This window comes from Sebastes fasciatus, chromosome 5 (genome assembly GCF_043250625.1).
Source record: "Sebastes fasciatus isolate fSebFas1 chromosome 5, fSebFas1.pri, whole genome shotgun sequence".
Classification (NCBI taxonomy): domain Eukaryota; kingdom Metazoa; phylum Chordata; class Actinopteri; order Perciformes; family Sebastidae; genus Sebastes; species Sebastes fasciatus.
The window spans coordinates 1,606,829-1,628,275 of record NC_133799.1 but is presented as its reverse complement, the minus strand read 5'-3'; the positions used below and the strand labels follow the sequence as shown (position 1 = coordinate 1,628,275).

General features: G+C 38.7%; 2 protein-coding genes and 2 long non-coding RNA genes across 6 annotated transcripts in view; 2 read left to right on the top strand and 2 right to left on the bottom strand.

The window, feature by feature from the left end:
- Positions 1-175: 175 nt before the first annotated feature.
- LOC141768466 (uncharacterized) overlaps positions 176-21,447 on the bottom strand; it is a 60,551-nt gene continuing 39,279 nt past the window's right edge. Inside the window, exon 2 of the long non-coding RNA XR_012594074.1 lies at positions 176-838. This is a non-coding gene — a long non-coding RNA (uncharacterized LOC141768466). The remainder of the gene's footprint in view (positions 839-21,447) is intronic.
- The window catches only part of LOC141768467 (uncharacterized), a 60,135-nt gene continuing 39,840 nt past the window's right edge, over positions 1,153-21,447 (top strand). The window contains exon 1 of the long non-coding RNA XR_012594075.1: positions 1,153-1,275. This is a non-coding gene — a long non-coding RNA (uncharacterized LOC141768467). The remainder of the gene's footprint in view (positions 1,276-21,447) is intronic.
- On the bottom strand, positions 2,063-14,222 carry rp2 (RP2 activator of ARL3 GTPase). The gene is made up of 5 exons (XM_074636765.1): positions 13,875-14,222; positions 7,252-7,920; positions 4,679-4,793; positions 2,979-3,064; positions 2,063-2,893 (listed from the first exon to the last, which is right to left on the bottom strand). The coding sequence occupies exons 1-5, from the start codon at positions 14,052-14,054 to the stop codon at positions 2,810-2,812; spliced, it is 1,134 nt and encodes a 377-aa protein (XP_074492866.1). The 5' UTR covers positions 14,055-14,222; the 3' UTR covers positions 2,063-2,809.
- Positions 18,890-21,447, top strand: part of slc9a7 (solute carrier family 9 member 7) — a 40,493-nt gene continuing 37,935 nt past the window's right edge. Inside the window, exon 1 of one of the 3 annotated variants that reach the window (XM_074636746.1) lies at positions 18,890-19,442. In XM_074636746.1, the coding sequence (XP_074492847.1) occupies positions 19,124-19,442 (319 nt within the window). In that variant the 5' untranslated portion in view covers positions 18,890-19,123. The remainder of the gene's footprint in view (positions 19,443-21,447) is intronic. The other 2 variants (XM_074636745.1, XM_074636747.1) reach the window with 2 other exon arrangements.

Sequence of the window (21,447 nt, the reverse complement as noted above, 5' to 3'; positions counted from 1 at the left end):
AATGTTGCACCATACTGCCATCTTCTGGACTTCATCAGACCAGATCTCATTATATGAAGCTGATCAAACATCTTCTCTCTGTACTCCGGTTATCTTTTAATATCCTCCGTCACGTCTTTTCTCTCTGATAAAGTCCTCAACAGTGATATTAAATAATCAGTCAGTCACCAGCTGATTTCAGATATTCTACAGCTTTTAATTAAAGTGGTTCTGTCATTTTATAAAGACAGGGTGTCAATTTAAACAACACGTCACAGACAGATTCATTCAGAAAGACTCTACAAAAACTGTGTGCTCAAAAAGTACAAAAAGGTTTACAAATACAAAAGTACATCACAGGACGCCTCTACGGTTATTGTTCTTAAAGGCAACCGTACAAAACAGTTTGATTTATCAGGCTAAACTTAACCAAAACTGTTGCATGTTATCACTGATAGATGAATAACTGATAGACTGAGTGAGGTTCCAATAAATATCAAACCAGATGGACATGATGTTTCAGTAGGTGGAAGTCTAAAAGCAGAAGTGAAAGCTGATAACTGTGATTCACTGAGGAAGAAAAAGTGTTTTTCAGTTTTAATAATGAAACCAAATCTCTAATATTTATGATGTGTGCTTCTATAGCAACACCGAGGAAAATAATCCACCAATGTATTGAGTGATATTCAATATATTTTACCAGATTTACACAAAAAAAACATGCAAAAAGGAGTTTGATCAGGTTACAAAAGGGGAATTAAAGGGACGTTTTTTCAAGTGTGGTTGTAGGAGGTACGTATCCATCAATGTACGCTATATTTAGAATATGTTCACTTCTTTACCTCGCTGTCAGACAGCCCTTTCTGATGGGGAACTGAAGATGTTATCTATGCTCTCTTCAAAGCCACCAGACTCCATTCACAAAAACAGTAATTTCCCTCTCATAACACAGGAGCTGCTGGTCTACCACTGCCTCAATCCGGTAGTTTGTTTATTTTATTGTGTGACTTTGTTGAATGCAAACTAACACTTTAAAACAGTGGTTCTCTAAGGTTTCGCTTCAGGGACCTCCATAGGAAATGATTTTGTTTGTTTCATATGATTAAGACCAGACAGTTGAGGACATAACCGTGGAGGAAGTGAAACACATGATCATAATAATAGTCACTCTTGTGACTCACATTGGACTCACTTCTATAGTGAATAAAGTGGTTGAGAATCACTGTCTTAAAACACCAAACACACAAACTAACTGATCGAGGCAGCGGTTGATCAGCAACTCCTGTGTTCTGAGAGGTACGGAGATCTGACGATTTTGAAAGTCTCGTAGTGTGAACTTGGCGTAACCGATCGTAACGTTAAACTACTGTTTTTGTGAATGGAGTCTGGTGGCTTTGAAGAGAGGATAGATAACAGTTTCAGTTCCCCGTCAGAAAGGACTGTCTGACAGCGAGGTAGAGACAATATTCTAAATATAGCGTACATTTCAACTGTTATTGGGTGGTTCTTACTGATGATAGAGAGTATGGAGGACGGAACCCGCCAAAATCAAAAATATAAATTAATAAATGACTCGATAAATAAATGTCATTAAATGTAGCAAAAATAATTTAAAAAATAAATGCAGCCATTAATTAATTGATCAAATGTAACATAATTGATATTTCTGTTTTAAGTTGCTTCTATATTTATTTATCTTTGTATTAATTCCCTTAATTTACCCTTTTGTTTAATTTTCCCTTTTATTTATGTATTCATTTTAATTAATTCTCAATGAAAATCTTTTAAAATGTATATATTTATTTTTGCATCCATTTTTTATTTATTTATTTTTAAATGTATGTATTTATTTTGGCATTCATTTATTTATTTTTGCATTTATTTTGTATTAATTTTATATTTATTTAAAAAAAAATTATTTATTTTTGATTTTGGCAGGTTAACTAGAGGAACTACACTAACTCAGGAGGACAGATTATTTACTACAGTATATTGTGGTTACAGTCTGTTGTTATCTACATTAACTCACTCTATAATCAGCATCACTGTTACACACCGCTTTATAAAAATCCTTATAACAAAATGAAATCACACGTAATGAAACTTTTACTAAAAATGATGATAAAGAACATTAATTTGTCTCCATATACAAAAACATTCAGTAGAGTATAAAACACATATTACAAAATAAAAAATAATGATCACATGAGTTGCCTACATCACAAACCAGCAATATTACGACTGTTTTTTACACCGTTTGGTGTAAAACCAGACAGAAACTTCAGCTTTGGCCTAACAGATATCAGTAAAGATGAAAACATCATCGTCTACACAGCGTGTCTCACATATACACATTTAAACAAGCTAATCCACATTCACAAATAAATCCTTGTAAGAAATACAAAATATGATTCATATATATTTATATAAAATATTTTCCCTCAGGCGTTCGTGTGCTCGTGGTTTCTCCACTTTCAGACAGTAAAGAAAAACAAGCTTTAAATTAAAATGACAGCAAAGAGCGAACGTACATTCACAATCGAGAGAAGCAACAGAAATACATTCATAGAAATGTAAATATTCACAGCACTCTCCGACACTAAAGGATGTTAAAGTGGTTTACAGCTGATCCGACACTAAAGGATGTTAAAGTGGTTTACAGCCGATGGTTTTAGAGGATTGGAGGTGAATTTTAGTCTGCAGACTTTTATCAAACCCAATATTATTCTAATATCTGAGGCAAATAATCAAACCAACCCGAGCTGGACGGCGAGGGGGGGGGTTTAGAAGATCGGATTCAACGTGTGGCGAGCAGTTTGTATTAAATCGTTCACAGTCCCATCTGCATGTCGGCGAAGTTGAAGAAGTTGTCCACATCTCGAGAGGACGTGTTTTTGTTATCGGAGACAAAAACCTGCAGGAACAGAAAAGACATCAAATATTCTAGATTCTTTTGTTATAAAAAGAGAGCTGATGTGTAAAACTAGACGGCAGGTTACCTTGGTCCCACTGAACACCTCGTTAGCGATGTTCTTGCAGGCGTCCACGACTCCGTCTCCGTTCAGCTCGAGGGCGATGACGGCACCTTTTAGTAGGAGGATATGAAAGTACAGCAAAACTAAATCCTGATTCTTTAACACACATTCTGGTGAGGAAACAGTCACTGCTTTCTAATGAAATGAGGATCCTGAAATGTTCCAGTATTCACCACTGAATGTGAGTCAGCTGACGTACAGTATACCAAATCATGTGACCGTGTTGACCAATAGTCTTTTTATAGCTTCTGAAAAATGTCAGAAAGCCACAGCACACTGATCTGAGAGGGAGGAACGTTGTTTTTAAATATTTAGGTGGAAGAAAAAGAGCAGAAATGATATAACAACTGTCTATTAAAAGCATTATTTATGGATATTTACTTACAAACTGACCCTCTTTGCCAGTTTTGCCATTTTATAATGGATAGTATGGATTTTTCAACAGTAGATGGCGGTCGGTTCGCCCACAGTTAGTAGAAACAGACAGGAGTAGCAGCACGGGAGCAAAGCGATGTACTGCTCTGGACGGAGGCAGCAGCTAAACGTGTTTTAGACGTTTTTTTGATGAACCTGATCTAACCCTTTAAATCACTAAAGTCACACAATAACACAAACTAACTAATGTCTAGTTCACATCACACGACTATAGCCCTGATTTTCTGCTCCCCGACGAAAGCAAATCAGCGTTGGCTCGCCGCTCGCACGTCGGCATACTTGCCAACCCTCCAGATTTTCCCGGGAAACTCCCATTTTTCATCACCCTCTCCCGGTTTCCTCCCGAGGTCAAAATTCTCCCGATTTATGGCAAATTTCCACTCTTTTTTTTATCCTTTTCATTATCTCAGCCTGTTTGTGGAACTGAACAGTGTGTATAATCTCTACTGTTTCCACCCGGACAACAATAGAGCTACACCAGCTGTCGTTTCCCGGCGGAAGAGGGCGGTCTATACTCGCGGCACTGCGCTCGCCACTGCAGAGAAAAAGCCGCCGTGGCGTGGCACAAGCCGTTAGAAATAATGTGTTTCAGAGCTCAGAGGTGTCGTCGTTACGTTGTGTCTGAAAGGACCTTCAGTGAGTGAGAGACGGAGAGAACTAAGAGAAAGAAACAGGTCTCAGGGGAGAACCACCAGGCCTCCCTGCTCTGGTTTTGACATATTCCCTTTTTTTAAGGTCTCAAGGTCGGCCAGTATGCACATCGGTGCTCGAGCGTCATGTGTGAGCTGCTCAAAGACGCGGGACGAGAGTCTCGGCCACGCTCATCAATGCCTCGTACGGAGATCTGACGACTTTGAAAGTCTCGTAGTGTGAACTTGGCTTAACCGCTCGTAAAGTTAAATTACTGTTTTTGTGAATGGAGTCTGGTGGCTTTGAAGAGAGCGTAGATAACGGCTTCAGTTCCCCGTCAGAAAGGGCTGTCTGACAGCGAGGTGAAGAGGAGAAAATATTCTAAATACAGCGTATACTTAAACTGATATAGACACCTGAACTCTCCCTTTAAGAGTCAGTGCTTGTTTCACTCTGCTCTAACACATGTATATAATCTCAGTAAATGCAAATGAGCATGAACAAGCTTTGTGTTTATGAAACTACTTTATCAGATCTAACGTCTCCGGCTGAGTTCCTGAGCAGATGGAGGTATTTTAGAGCAACAATATAAAAAGTACCTTTAGTGATCCACTCCACCAGATCCTCGGCGCTGTTCTGAAACACTCGCTTCACATCTTCAGGTCGCATCGACACTTCCTTCGTCTGGATCAGAACAAATCCTTTACCAGTCACCTGTTGCACAAGAGATATAGAATCAAAATCCAGAGTTAGTGCGTATGCATGGAGGATTCTTTAAATACTCGATGATTCACTGCAGAGGAGATGAACTGGATTGCAACGAGACTCGTTTACTGTCTCACGTGTGGATCCGGTCTCGTGCTTTAGAGACGCAACACAAACATCACTGGAATGTTTCAATAGCAACGAGGCCAGCTGAGCATCACAGATACAGCTGAGTTCAACGTCAGCTATTACTTACAATACTACACGTATTTATATGTAACTAATAATGAATTAAATATGTCAGTATCTGCTCTGACGTGATGCAGCCTCAGTTTGAAATGTATAAAGAAAATAATACAGAAATAAATAAGTTTAAAAAATATAATGGGGTGAAATGCAAAAGGAAAATCATGCAGAAATAAATAAATACAATTTAATAATTAATAAATTGATTTAAAATTTTGTTAGGATTTTTATAAAGCGGTGTGTAACAGTGATGCTGGTTATAGTGAGTTAATGTAGGTCACAACAGACTGTAACCACAATATGGTAAATAATCTGTCTTCCTGAGTTAGTTCCTCTAGTATGGAGGACGACACCTGCCAAAATACATTTAAGGATAAATATAAAATGAATAAAAAATAATGCAAAACTAAAATAAATATAATATATAAATACATTTAAAAAAAATAAAAAAATACATTAAAAAAAATAAAAAAATAAATAAAAGGGAAAATTTAATTAGAATAGATAGATAGGTGTAGTAATACCAAAATCAATAAATAAAGAAGCAAATAAAAAAATAAATATCAGTTTATGTCACATTTTGTCAATCAATTAACGACTACATTTATTTTTAATATTATTTTTGGTTCATTTAATACGATAAGATATTCCTTTATTAGTCCCACAGTGCGGAAATTTGCATAATGGCATATTTATTTATTAATCGAGTCATTTATTTATTTATTTTTTATTTTGGCAGGTTCTGTCCTCAATCCAACATTTTAAACTCAAAGTCATAAACTGTATATCAGAAGAAATAACTGGGTGGTTTGATGTGATATGTTATCTTTAACCCTCTTTGTTTGGATGATAATAATGTAAAGTTCAGTTCAGTGATGCAGCTTAGTTGATTTGGCTGCTTCAGATTAATCTACTTGTTTTGGATTAAACTAGATTTCCTCATTTAGGATTCTTTGTTAAACTTCTGAGGGGTCGTATGACAGAAACATCTTATCTTAAATTAAGATAGGAAGAGTCTAAGTTTTTTCCCAATTTGGAATTAAAGAAGCAAATCCTACCTAACTTTAGGAATCCTCTCTTATCTCAGGTCAGGATATCCTAAATAACCAATACAACATCATTTATTAACTTTTATGTCGGTTATCGAGCGACCGACTCCACTTTTCTCATCTCGCAGAGCGACAGATGAGTTAGAGGTGTTGGTAACATCTGGAGAGAAATCCAAAGATGTTCCATCCGTTATGTTTACAGTCACAGGGCTGACACACAGAGACAGACAACCATTCACACCTACGGGACATTTAGAGTCAACATGAACCTGCATGTCTTTGAACTGTGGGAGGAAACCTGAGTACCCGGAGAAAACCCACGCTAACACGGGGAGAACATGCAAACTCCGCCCTCTTGCTGTGAGGCAACAGTGCTAACCACTGCATTCCCCCCACCCACCCCCTTTCCATCACTATTTCAGTAAGAAGTGTAAATAAAAAAGGAACTTCCACTTCAACTTTATATTTAATAACTGTAACATTTGCAAAGATAGCATGTATGATGCCATTTCTGCTTTGTTGTTCACTGATGCAGCTTTTACAAAGCGTTGTTCCTGCTGACGGTTTTCACAGAGTCTTCTCTGAAAGAACTCGAGTGGCTTATTGACGTGACGGGGATGTAATGTTTCTAAGTGACTTCTTAGTTTGTTGGGTCTCTTACTGTCAGCTGCCAGAGTTTTCAAACACACACACACCGGTCTCTCCTCATCTCCCACTGAATTCACTGTGAAACCAACAGTAAGACGAGCTTCGTCATATCTGCTTCTCGACTTGTTTTTTGGTTGATTACCGTCGGCTGAGGACGTTGTCTTGTTCGCCACACGCTTTGAGGACCGCTGTGATAAAAACATTGACTTAACTGTTCATCTGTAATGGATTTTTTCCTCAATCAGGTCCTAACCCTTATCACCATGGTTACCAAACAGTTCAGATGGGATCTGAGAGTTATGAAGTTTCTGCTTCTTGTATAAAATGCTTCAGGCTGTGATATTTAACTCTGGTCTGGTGACCTTTCACAGCAGTTACAGCTGACTGCACCCAAACCGTTATCAGAAAGTAAACTCTGATACAACAGCAACATTTACTCACACACTAAAAAAAGGACTTCCTCCTTTTATTTAGCCTTTCATAACCTCTGGTGTTGAACTGAGCGTCCGGTTTATTCCTCTCACCTCGTCGATGAGTTTGCGGGCGTTTGCTGTTGTGTATTCTCCGGCGAAGAACACGAAGAGGCAGGACTCCTCGCTGGCTTTACGCCTCCCGCCCTTCGTCAAAGGCACGATGCTGCGTCCGGGGTCGGCGAAGATCCGAACCGACTTGAATTCAGACTCCGGGTCCGGGTTCGGTATAGAGTCCAGGACGGCCGTAGCCTCCGGCAGCAGGCTCCAGTTGTTCTCGCCGGACACCGGCGTGAAGTCGTGGATGTTGCTCCAGTTGTTGTTGAAGATGCTGAGCCCGGCGTCCTTGAAGTGGAAGGCCAGCTCGGGGTAGTAGTACTGGAAGCAGCCGAACTTCATCCCCGTGGACGACTCGATGATGGGCTGCGTGGCGCAGCACAGGAACACCTCCATCTTTTTACAGTCCCGCGTGCGAAACTGCTGACAGGCCACCACGCACTTGATGTCTTTACAGTCCCTGAAGAACACGCTGCCCTTGATGGGTCCCAGGAAGATGCGGCAGTTGACGCAGTCGTCGATGGTGATGGTCGCTGCGTGGTCGAACACGTAGATGTTGCAGTTCTCGCAGTCCTGGATGACAAACTGCTGGCCGTTCAGTTTGCCGGGCAGACGGCCCACCGTGGCGTCTTTGAGCCCCGACAGCATGTAGTCTTTAGGGTCGACCTGAGCAGGGAGAGGGAGAGGACTGGGTCAGTATTCAGACTAAAGATTTAGAACATACCTTTATAAACCCGTATCTGATGGACTCAGTAGAACACATAAAGCTTTTTATGCATGCTTTATATACCAGCTGTGCACAGATGAGGACTATCTACGCCCTGAAGGATCATTATACCAGTTGCATAAAGTTAGATTAAAACTAGTCTAACTTTTAGCTAACTAGTTAAACTGTTTATTCATTACTTTTTTGGATTATTGCAGCATATTCTTGAATTAATTCTGAACGTATTAAAAGGTTCTAATGAATCCATTGGTACCAACCATGTCATACTAGCTTGTCACAAAGGAGGTTAAACAACGCTCCAAACTGTCATATCCATTTTGAAAAGGGGTCCCTTGACCTCTGACCTCCAGATATGTGAATTTGTGAGGGGTTTTGTCCGAAACAAATGTCAGAAATAATCGAAAAAAGTCTGAAAAATGGCCGAAAATAGTCCATGAAAAAGTTTTAAATATGTTGAAAAAGGTCTGAAAAATGTTCGAAAAGAATTCTGAAAAAAGTCTGAAAAATTGCGAAAATTGTCAAAGATATTTCAGAAGAAAGTAAAAAAAAAAAAAAATGCCCGAAATAAAGCCTGAAAAATATCAGAAAATTGTCAAAGAAATATCCGAAAAAAATTGCGAAAATTGTCCAGGAAATGTCCAAAAGAAAGGCAGAAGAAAAGTCTGATACTGGTATCATAGTAAACTAGAAAACCTGATGAATCCATCGGTACCAACCATGTCAGACTAGCTGGTCATGAAGGAGGTTAAATAACGCTCCAAACTTACGCTAAATGTTGGAGAGGAAAAACTGTCAAGGCCATTTGCAAAGGGGTCCCTTGACCTCTGACCTCCAGATCAGTGAATGTAAATGGGTTCTATGGGTACCCACGAGTCTCCCCTTTACAGACATGCCCACTTTATGATAATCACATGCAGTTTGGGGCAAGTCATAGTCAAGTCAGCACACTGACACACTGACAGCTGTTGTTGCCTGTTGGGCTGCAGTTTGACATGTTATGATTGGAGCATATTGTTTTATGCTAAATGCAGTACCTGTGAGGGTTTCTGGATCAATATCTGTCATTGCTTTGTTGTTATTAATAGCGATTAAATATTTTAATTGATTATTTATTTTTGCATTTATTTATTTTTGCATTATTTATTTATTTATTTATTTTTGCATGTATATTTTCATTTATGTTTTATTTATTTCATAATGTATTTATTTATTTATGAGTTTATGAGTTTATATATTTATTTATTTATTTATGCATGATTTTCACTTTTCTGGACAATATCTTTCATTGTTTTGTGTTCATTGATTTTCAATAATAAATATATACATACATTTGCATAAAGCAGCATATTTGCCCACTCCCATGTTGATAAGAGGATTAAATACTTGACAAATCTCCCTTTAAGGTACATTTAGAACAGATAGAAAATGTGTGATTAATTTGCGATTAATCGCGATTAACTATTTTAATCGATTGACAGTCGTAATCGATAATTAAGACATTTTTGACAACACTAATTGGCTTGAAAGAGGTCGCTTGAGAAGAGACGCGTAAACACAGACGTAGGATTCATCTGGAAATTAATTAAAATGAGAAGCTGCAGACTAAAACCGACAACTAATCGTAAGCATCACAAAATAGTTAAATTATCGCACATTATGGCACTTTAACTATTATTGATCGTACATCATACAGAGGGCAAAATCATCGTACAAATATGATAATTATTGTGCATCTGGCGACGCAGTTCATGCCTTCAAGAAGAGATTAAACATGTCCTCAGCATGAGATTAACGTCCTTAAAAGCTCATGGTCATGAGCATCTGCTACAGCAAAATAAAACAGAAATATTTGATTTTATGTTTCATTAACATTTCAATAGTTTGTCTTTTCCATGCATGATTTAACTTGTTGACATGCAGGTTAATCTATTTCCAGACAGCAGAGCCGGATGCTGCAGAGCGAGGTGTATTACGTGGTTAGACCACAGTTTAAAAGTGCAACATCCCACCAGTCAGAGCGGAAGTTGAACCGCCCGGTTAGAGTTAACGCCTCCTGTGTAACGTCTGAACCGTGTTAACGTGTGGTCGGCTGTGGGACAGTGAACTACACACTGCGCTGTAATCCAATAATGAGATAATGCTGCAGTGAGAGGGCTTTGAGCCTAAAACTCAACATACAGTAGAATGAACACCGCATGCAGCAGTTAACACGTAAAGATGAATATTTAGATATGAAACAGTTAAAGAGGATAACTTAACAGCATGTCTACCACACATTTATATTACTTTATTTCATATTATTATGTTATATTATATCCCTACATTCGGACTTACTTCTCTATACATACTACATCCCTGTTTACACCTCTGTATATTTATTATTATTTATTTCTTCTCAGCATGCATATACTGAACATACTACATCCTGTTTACATTCAGCTTATCCATTTGAAATAATGCTATTTTAACTTGCAATATTTTACGTCTTTAATCATCATTTTGCATTTACTTGTGTGATTTTCCTTTTATATATATATATATATATATATATATATATATATTTTAAGAATTGTTGAAGGAACCTGAGACCCAAGGTTTTAATTGCCAACGACTGTTTGCAGTAATTGTTTTGCACATGATGAATAAACAAACTTGAAACTTGAACTATCTGTGTTTTATATTCTTATTTAGTTTTTTTTCTACTCGTGTGATTTTCTTTTAAACATTTAATTTATAATTTTGTTATTTTATTATTTTTATAATATTTTTTATTACATTTAATCAGCATTGTTGGAGGGAGCTTGGGACCAAAGATTTTCATTGACGACAACTGCTTGCAGTAATTGTTGTGCATATGACGAATAAACAAACTTGAAACTTGCACTATTTATGTTTTATATTCTTATTTAGTTTTTTTTCTACTTGTGTGATTTTCTTTTATACATTTAATTTTATTATTTTTATATTATTATTTTATTATATTTTTTATTACATTTAATCAGCATTGTTGGAAGGAGCTTGGGACCAAAGATGTTCATTGACAACAACATCTGTAATTATTGTGCATTTGATAATATATAATATATAATATAATATTTGAGAATATATAGAGGTCGTCATCAATTACGTTAAGGATTTAGATTCAGTAGATGATCATGTGGGGGACTAATTTCTGCAGTTTCCAAGATTGTAGATTTATTAATTTTATTTTTTCTAAATACACTTGTTGCATCGATTGTAATTAATATATTATCATTTATTAAAATAGGAGGAGCATTTAATTTTTGTTTTGAATTTTTTCTTATGTTCTTTACGTGTAAATTAGGGCTGGATGATGTGGAGAAAAATCAAATATCACAATATTTTTTACCAAATACCTCGATATCAATATTGCAACGATGTTGTAGGGTTGATCAAAAAATATTATATATTATATATTTGTGGCTGTGCAGTGAAGCTCAGTAAACAAATTTACATCTGCAGCAGCTTTACAGGAAATCCGGTTATAAACACTAAATAAGGATATTTTATAACCTTACTGGATGATACAACAGTCTCTGACATTCACAGACAGATACATATTAACGTTTATTTACTACTTTATGTGGTTATATGTTAATATATACATTAAAGGATGTAAAGAGCAGCTAACTCTGAGGTTAATTCCTGCAGGTTTAATGTATATATTATAATATAAACATTAAAGGATGTAAAGAGCAGTTAACTCCTGCAGGAGTTAGCTTCAGGTTATATTATAATATATTAATTAAAGGATATAAAGAGCAGCTGACTCTCAGGTTAACTCCTGCAGGTTTAATGTATATATTATAATATACACATTAAAAGATGAATAGAGCAGCTAACTTTACTTTAAGTGGTTATATTATAATATATAAATGAAAGGCTGTATAGAGCAGCTAACTCTAAGGTTAACTCCTGCAGGTTTCATGTGTATATTATAATGTAAACATTAAAGGATAATGTAGGTAATGTAGGTAATGTAGGTTAACTCCTGCAGGTTTCATGTATATATTATAATATAAACATTAAAGGATAATGTAGGTAATGTAGGTTAACTCCTGTAGGTTTCATGTGTATATTATAATGTAAACATTAAAGGATCATGTAGGTAATGTAGGTTAACTCCTGCAGGTTTCATGTATATATTATAATGTAAACATTAAAGGATCATGTAGGTAATGTAGGTTAACTCCTGTAGGTTTCATGTGTATATTATAATGTAAACATTAAAGGATAATGTAGGTAATGTAGGTTAACTCCTGCAGGTTTCATGTATATATTATAATATAAACATTAAAGGATAATGTAGGTAATGTAGGTTAACTCCTGCAGGTTTCATGTATATATTATAATGTAAACATTAAAGGATCATGTAGGTAATGTAGGTAATGTAGGTTAACTCCTGCAGGTTTCATGTATATATTATAATATAAACATTAAAGGATCATGTAGGTAATGTAGGTTAACTCCTGCAGGTATAATGTATATATTATAATATAAACATTAAAGGATCATGTAGGTAATGTAGGTTAACTCCTGCAGGTTTCATGTGTATATTATAATGTAAACATTAAAGGATCATGTAGGTAATGTAGGTTAACTCCTGTAGGTTTCATGTGTATATTATAATGTAAACATTAAAGGATCATGTAGGTAATGTAGGTTAACTCCTGCAGGTATAATGTATATATTATAATATAAACATTAAAGGATCATGTAGGTAATGTAGGTAATGTAGGTTAACTCCTGCAGGTTTCATGTGTATATTATAATGTAAACATTAAAGGATCATGTAGGTAATGTAGGTTAACTCCTGTAGGTTTCATGTATATATTATAATGTAAACATTAAAGGATCATGTAGGTAATGTAGGTAATGTAGGTTAACTCCTGCAGGTTTCATGTATATATTATAATGTAAACATTAAAGGATCATGTAGGTAATGTAGGTTAACTCCTGCAGGTTTCATGTATATATTATAATGTAAACATTAAAGGATCATGTAGGTAATGTAGGTTAACTCCTGTAGGTTTCATGTGTATATTATAATGTAAACATTAAAGGATAATGTAGGTAATGTAGGTTAACTCCTGCAGGTTTCATGTATATATTATAATATAAACATTAAAGGATAATGTAGGTAATGTAGGTTAACTCCTGCAGGTTTCATGTATATATTATAATGTAAACATTAAAGGATAATGTAGGTAATGTAGGTTAACTCCTGCAGGTTTCATGTATATATTATAATATAAACATTAAAGGATAATGTAGGTAATGTAGGTTAACTCCTGTAGGTTTCATGTGTATATTATAATGTAAACATTAAAGGATCATGTAGGTAATGTAGGTTAACTCCTGCAGGTTTCATGTGTATATTATAATGTAAACATTAAAGGATCATGTAGGTAATGTAGGTTAACTCCTGTAGGTTTCATGTATATATTATAATATAAACATTAAAGGATCATGTAGGTAATGTAGGTTAACTCCTGCAGGTATAATGTATATATTATAATATAAACATTAAAGGATCATGTAGGTAATGTAGGTTAACTCCTGCAGGTTTCATGTGTATATTATAATGTAAACATTAAAGGATCATGTAGGTAATGTAGGTTAACTCCTGTAGGTTTCATGTGTATATTATAATGTAAACATTAAAGGATCATGTAGGTAATGTAGGTAATGTAGGTTAACTCCTGCAGGTTTGTATCTTCAGCAGCAACCTGGAACCTGTTTAAAGGCGTTAACCGGGTCAGAATACCCGGTTCTGTAGGTTTAGACCTCCAGCAGGTATAAGGTATTATATGTGTTGTTGTTGTCTCCAGGTGAACAGGTGAACAGGTGTGAAGGTTCCAGGTTGTCTCACCTTCTCTCTCTTGTCCCAGCTGTACTGTTTGGGCGGCTCGTGCTCCTCCGTGCTCGTGTTGTTGCCAGGGGAACCCGCGCTGCCGGCCGTTGGTGCTTCAGCCGACGCTGCTGTTGTCGCTGCTCGCTCATCTTTCTCCGGAGACTTTCTCTTGGATTTCTTGGAGAAGAAGCAGCCCATACTGGAGTTTAACTGTGTGACCAGTAGAAGCAGAGAACCGGTGAGACCGTGAGGAGGAAGCAGAAGCAGATAAACAGTAGAGGAGCAGTAAAACACCGTGAGAACCAGAGAGGAACCTGGAGGAGAACCAGAGAGGCTGATTATTACCTTCACTTCTGTTTCAGCTTCGTTTCGCAACCAATTGGCAGCGTCGGTAGTCGTTGCAGCAGCCAATCACAAGGCTGGGATTGAGTGACGGCATCACGTAGAGGGGGCGTAAACCCGTGAGGCGTTTGGGTACAAAAGAGTTTTCCCGAAAGTAGCCACATTTTTTGCTCTATACATCCTTTAATTTATATATTAACATATAGACACTTAAATAAATAAATACACTTCAGCTTCAGCTTCACTGCACAGCCACAAACTATATATATATAAATATATTTTAACACCATTAAATACTGCCTTTTATATTCTTATAATACATAATATAATATAAAATCACTGCATTGACACTAGGGCTGGGAAAAAAGAAGACAAATATTTATTTCACCAAGTACATTATATATACAGTACATACATGACATTTTAATCTGGTTTTATGCAGCTTTCTCAATGTACTTACACTAAATAGAAATAACAGCAAAGAGCAATAATGACCAACAAAAAAAGAATACAATAATACAAATAAAAATAAAATGTCAATATACAAGGCAAGTGTTCTGGAAGTTGTAAACAATACAAATAGTGCAAATAAATAAATACTGGATGGATATACATGGACTGGATGATTATGCACAGTATGTACATGTAAAGATATCTATATACTGTATGTATAGTAAACAGGATTTATATTTACTGTGACAGGTATTTATATATTACAATATGTACATAAAGTGACAGATGATATGTACATATTACTAAAAAATGTGCATTAAAGACTAAATTATAATCTAAAAATGTGCAAAAGTGTTAACACACACTTAATTTTTTTAAACAAAATAAACAACAAGGGGAGGACTTATCTCTTAACAACAAAAGAAATTCTACATATCTATGCATACATATGCACACACCTATCCATTTATAGGCATTCCATACATTCACATCCAAATACTGTAGTACACATATCAACCAATAATACCTCCTCTATATTTTTCTGTGGCAGTTACATCATAAAGTTCAGTCCTCTCAAATTAGATTGACCCCACCACTTTGCATCAATAGTCAGGGAGGAGGACCATCCACCAGTTAAAATAAAAAACAAAATCTGTAATTTACCAGCTCACAATGAACGCACCACCATCCACACATTGGACACACGTCTCTGGGTGTTGTCTTTGACACAAAAAGCTGCTTATACAAACTTGTAAAATATATAAAATAATAATAAAATGGGATAAGAAATAAAATTACTGAAAAGAGCCAAATTAAATCATTCAATATAATGCAAGTGTTTGCATGTTAATACAGTATATGGAGGAGTGTATATAATGTAAAAAGAACATATAACATGCACAACCACCAACACGTAACCGAGTCCAACCAGACATCAGATTAGCTTGCAACTTAAGCCACTAGGCCACTCTAATAATAGGTAATCCCCCATCATGCCTCTGGGAGAGATGCTCTGAAGCCTGGTCTTTCTGTACATCCCCTTTCCATGCATTACCCCCATGACCTTTAATAGGGACCGATGTACTGATCAAATACAAAATACTCTATCTATTAAAGGAGCACCTGAACGTTACATTTCATACAGTGAAATAAGAGAAAATAGCCTACTGACAGAATAAAAACATTGTAAATCTCTGCTAAAGTAAGTTGCATGAACATTTCACAAGACTTCCTTTAACAACAGCTCATTCTGCCGGTCACAGTGATGACAGATCCTGTGATTGAACAACATGTGGTGCTTGTGATGACTTGTTGGCGTAATGAAATGTATTTTCAGGTGTTATTGCATCAGTTTTAAATCCATTTGAAGAGATTCATCCTCTCCATTCATACACAAGGCGATCTTACTCACAGCAGGACTGACTCGGTCCATTAAAGGGACAGTGTGAAGGATTAAGTGGCATTTAGTGGTGTGGTTGCAGATTGCAACCAACTGAGTACCCCTCCGCTCACTCCTCCCTTTACAAGACTGTTGTAACGTGAGCCGCCGAGTGCAAAACTGCACTAACGCCGTCCTTACCATAATAACTACTTTAGGAGCAACGGAGGTCAGACGGCGGCTGGTGGGACCATCAGTTGGCAACCTCCGGGTCTGAAAAGTGAAGCCAATGCTGAAGTGCCTTTAACCTGCATTCTCTCTACCAGCCAGCAGGGGGCGACTCCTCTGGTTGTATCGAAGTCTGTGAGAAAATGAGCCTACTTCTCTCTTGATTTATTACCTCAGGAAACATTGTAAACATGAGTTTATGGTCTCAATCACTATTTTCAAGTCTTCTTCAATACAGCATGATGTTCATTTAGTAAATGATGGTCCCATTTCGAGTCAGATAGACCATAAAGCAGGGGATGCTTTAGGGCGGGGCTACCTGGTGATTGACAGGTCGCTACCACGGCATTGTCTGTGTATTCGTATTACAACTTTAACTCTTTCACAATGTGTTTTCAGTTCATCAAAGTTAATTGTAACATTTTTGGTCCCCTAAAAATGTCTTATTCAGTGTTCGGTTGTACTTAGCTCCACCCTCTAGGATCACTTCTGGTAGCAAAAAAACAAGATGGTGACAGCCAAAAATCTAAATGATGATGGCCAAAAACCAAGATCGCGACGACCAAAATGCCGAACTCTAGGCTTCAAAACCCTGGTCCACAAACCAATAGGTGACGCCACGGTGATTACATCCAGAGTACCACGATTTACTTTCACAAGCGTGTCAGCGAACTACGGTGGCCTTCAGGTAACATCAAAACGTGAAAGTCTCTCTCTAGAGCCAGAGTTTGGTTTGTATGTTCTTGGCTACTGTAGAAACATGGAGGAGCAACATGGAGGGCTCCTTGAAGAGGACTCGCTCCCTATGTAGATATGAAGGACTCATTCGGGCTGCCCTCTCTTAGTCGACTAATCGGTCGTTCTGGTCTTAGTTGCCTAAGATTTCTTTAGTCGATTAGTCGTTTTTTATGCTTTTTTTATTTGAAGTGGTGCTTTTGTGTGATTCTTTGAGGAGAAACAATCATATGAGTGTTAACACTAACCCTAGTTCATTCTAAACTAACAGGAACACTTAGTTTCAGGTGATTATACACCAATGAAAACACAGTTATTATAATATTATATGCTATTATTAAATGCTGCACACTGTTCCTTTAAATGAGTTTGAAACCAGCAACCCTTCATGATGACTGGATCAACTTATTCTGGGCCCCGGGGCTGCTGAGGGCTGCTGAGGGCCCCCATCAGGTTGATCCACTGATGACATGAAAATGTTAATTACTGCAGCTTTTAAAGTGCAAAGCAATATGAACAGGAATGCCCCCTCCAGCTGTGGCCCCTGGTATCATTTCACCTTTCACACCTCACCACCACCACTAGGAAAAAAACACCTTATTGCATCTTCCTCTTTCTCTTCTTTCTCCCCAAGTGCTCCACAGACAGACTCAGGAAATCCTTTGTCCCTCGAGACATCAAACTGTACAACACCTCTCTAGGGATGGGGGGGGGACAAAGGAGGATGGTCTGCAAGACAGATAATAATGCACTATACCCACTTTTAACAGTCTCTTCTGCACTATATTCACTTTTTTAATAGTCGTGTATCACAGCTGTTACCCTGCACTATATTCAGTTTTAACAGTTTTCTTCTTCATCTCCTTGTATTTTTATATCTGGTATATGTTTTTGTACTTTGAACTTTGCACTACTAACTTTTTTACTGCCTTTTTACTAACATGTTTTGCACTATGGAACTGTGATGCTTAAAACTTGAATTTCCCTCTGGATCAATAAAGTTACTATCTATCTACATATCTATCTATCTATCTATCTATCTATGTATCTATCTATCTATCTATCTATCTATCTATCTATCTATCTTTTCTTGCACAAAGCTGGAGTTTTAACATCCAGGCTGCAGCTCAGAGTGTGTTTCCTGTTTTGAAAGCGAACTGCAGATTCATCAAAACCTGCTGACAGTGACTCAATAGGTTGGAATCAGCCGACTTGGATGCACCCAGCCAGCCTGCAGCCAGCCAGCAGCCAGCCGGAGGACAGAGTGCAGCCAGCCTGCAGCGAGCCTGCAGACAGCCAGCAGCCAGCCTGCAGCCAGCCAGCAGCCAGCCTGCACCCAGCCTGCAGCCAGCCAGCCTGCACCCAGCCTGCAGCCAGCCAGCCTGCAGCCAGCCAGCCTGCATCCAGCCTGCATCCAGCCAGCCAGCCAGCCTGCCTGCATCCAGCCTGCATCCAGCCAGCAGCCAGCCTGCATCCAGCCAGCAGCCAGCCTGCATCCAGCCAGCAGCCAGCCTGCAGCCAGCCAGCAGCCAGCCTGCACCCAGCCTGCAGCCAGCCAGCCTGCATCCAGCCAGCAGCCAGCCTGCACCCAGCCTGCAGCCAGCCAGCCTGCATCCAGCCAGCAGCCAGCCTGCAGCCAGCCAGCAGCCAGCCAGCAGCCAGCCTGCACCCAGCCTGCAGCCAGCCAGCCTGCATCCAGCCAGCAGCCAGCCTGCACCCAGCCTGCAGCCAGCCAGCCTGCACCCAGCCTGCAGCCAGCCAGCCTGCATCCAGCCAGCAGCCAGCCTGCAGCCAGCCAGCAGCCAGCCAGCAGCCAGCCTGCACCCAGCCTGCAGCCAGCCAGCCTGCATCCAGCCTGCATCCAGCCAGCAGCCAGCCTGCATCCATCCTGCAGCCAGAGTGCGTGTCTCGGTCTCCTCCACAGGGCAGCGCAGTCTCTCTCCGGAGCCGCTTCACTTCCTGCAGCTTCCTGCAGTGTCTCTTTAAAAGGTTGAACTCTCGTCTCTCTGAGAGCTCTGGATTGTTTCCCCCTCTCTGCTCTGCTCTGCTGTGTGTGTGTACTGACTGTAGCAGAGACTGTAGCAGTGACATGGCACAGAGACGCTGAGCCCGTCAGCATCCATCCTGCACCATGGCTGCTCTCCGACGGCCGGCTGCTCCGGCTCCGGCGGCTCTCAGCGGGCTGGACTCGCTCTTCGTGCCCGCCTGCAGGCTCCTGATGCCCGCCTGGATGCTGCTGAGCGCCGCGGCGGGTCTGCAGGCGGAGGACGGAGGAGGAGGAGGAATAGAAGAACTGGCCACCGAGAAGGAGGCTGAGGAAAGTCACCGACAGGACAGCGTTAATTTACTGACATTCATCTTACTGCTGACCTTAACCATTCTCACCATCTGGCTCTTCAAGCACCGGCGGGTCCGCTTCCTCCATGAGACCGGACTGGCCATGATCTACGGTGAGTTATGGTGAAACACGCACACATTCACTACCAGCCTCCACCACCTCCTCCTGCAGGGTTTGCATGATTCCGCCTGGTTCTGCTGTTACAGACACATACAGATAGAGATGGTTTCAGACTGAGCAGATGTCTCCTGGTGGTCTGGCCTGCTGCTGGCTTCTAGAAGCTGCTGTCCTCTTGTCCTCTTGTCCTCTCCAGCAGGCTGCAGCTTTATCCCTCTCTGACACATCTGAAGACACTTATACAACATGTCTGTGCTGCAATAAACTACATTACAGCATTACCCTTTTTATTGATGTTATTATAATATAAAACATACCTTGTTGTTGAGTATCCTCCTGAAATACCTTATACAACCACTATGTTTTTATATTTTATATATTTCAAGCTCTCAAACTACTTAACAGGACAAAGAGGAGACACATGACAGAAAAAAATACATGTTTTGCAATAAACTACATTACAGCATTACCCTTTTATTATCTCATATTGATGTTATTATAATATAAAACATATCCTATACAGGTGTTGCGTATACTCCTGACATGCCTTATACAACCACTGATTTTTTAAATATTTTATATCTTTCAAACTACTTAACAGGACAAAGAGGAAAAGAGGAGACGCATGGCAGAAAAAAAGATTTTGCATAAGTAGTATGTACTCATCCTCCTCTTTAATCAGCTGTTCAAAGAGTCAATAAAGAATATTTAACCAACATTATCATGCACCTTAAAGGAGCAGTGTGCAACATTTAAGGGGGATTTATTTATTTTTTTGGCTGACGCCATCTTGGTGTCTTGCAACCGGAAGTGACACTAGAGGGTGGAGCTAAGTGCAACCGAACGCTGTGGGGTGTGTGGTTAAAGTGCGTCATGTTGGAGTTGTTGTTGTAGAGTATCGTCCTGAAATGACTGTTTTTCAGTTTTTAATATGTGATACAACATCTTTCAAGCTTTCAAAGTACTTAACAGGACAATGAGGAAAAACATATAGATATCTATAACATATATGCTATACAGTTGTTGAGTATCCTCCTGACATGCCTTATACAACCACTGATTTTTTTAAATATTTTATATCTTTCAAACTACTTAACAGGACAAAGAGGAAAAGAGGAGACACATGGCAGAAAAAAAGATTTTGCATAAGTAGTATGTACTCATCCTCCTCTTTAATCAGCTGTTCAAAGAGTCAATAAAGAATATTTAACCACCATCATGCATCTTAAAGGAGCAGTGTGCAACTTTTAAATGGATTTATTAGCAGAAATGGAATATAATATTCACAGAGAGAGACTTTCATGTTTTTACGTTATCTACCGTGGTACCTATAGACTGTATATAACAGGTGGACGTAGTCGCAGTGACGTCACCTGTTGCTTTGTGGGCTGACGTCTTGAAGCCTCGAGGTTGTCATTTAGGCCGTCGCCATCTTGGTTTTTGTCCGTCGCCATCTTGGTTTTTTGGACGTCGCCATCTTGGTTTCTTGGCCGTCGCCATCTTGGTTTCTTGGCCGTCGCCATCTTTGTTTTTGGCCGTCGCCATCTTGGTTTCTTGGCCGTCGCCATCTTGGTTTCTTGGACAGATTTTTTTGTTTTTAATATTTTACATATGTTACATGTACTCACCTGCCACATTAACTATCTGTTCAAAGTGCAGTCAATACAATAATATATGACCAACATCATCATGCATCTTAAAGGGGAACACCACCTACATTACCTACGCTCTCTAGTAAGTGTGCATACTAATACCCGTACTATCTACTATTCAGAATGTCAGAAAAGATTTAGTACGTCCCAATACATCGTTTGTCAAATGCAGTATTCCAAAAATACCAGGATGTCCTACTACATCAGATCGTATTCTGCAGTATGAAAGCCAGCATGCTTTTCTGGCTCTTCTGACCCACAATCCTCTGATTAGCGGTTATATGAGCAAGAGGGTCAAAGGTCAAGGCGCCTGTTATGACCACGAAGTATGTCCCAGTTGTGTGCAAC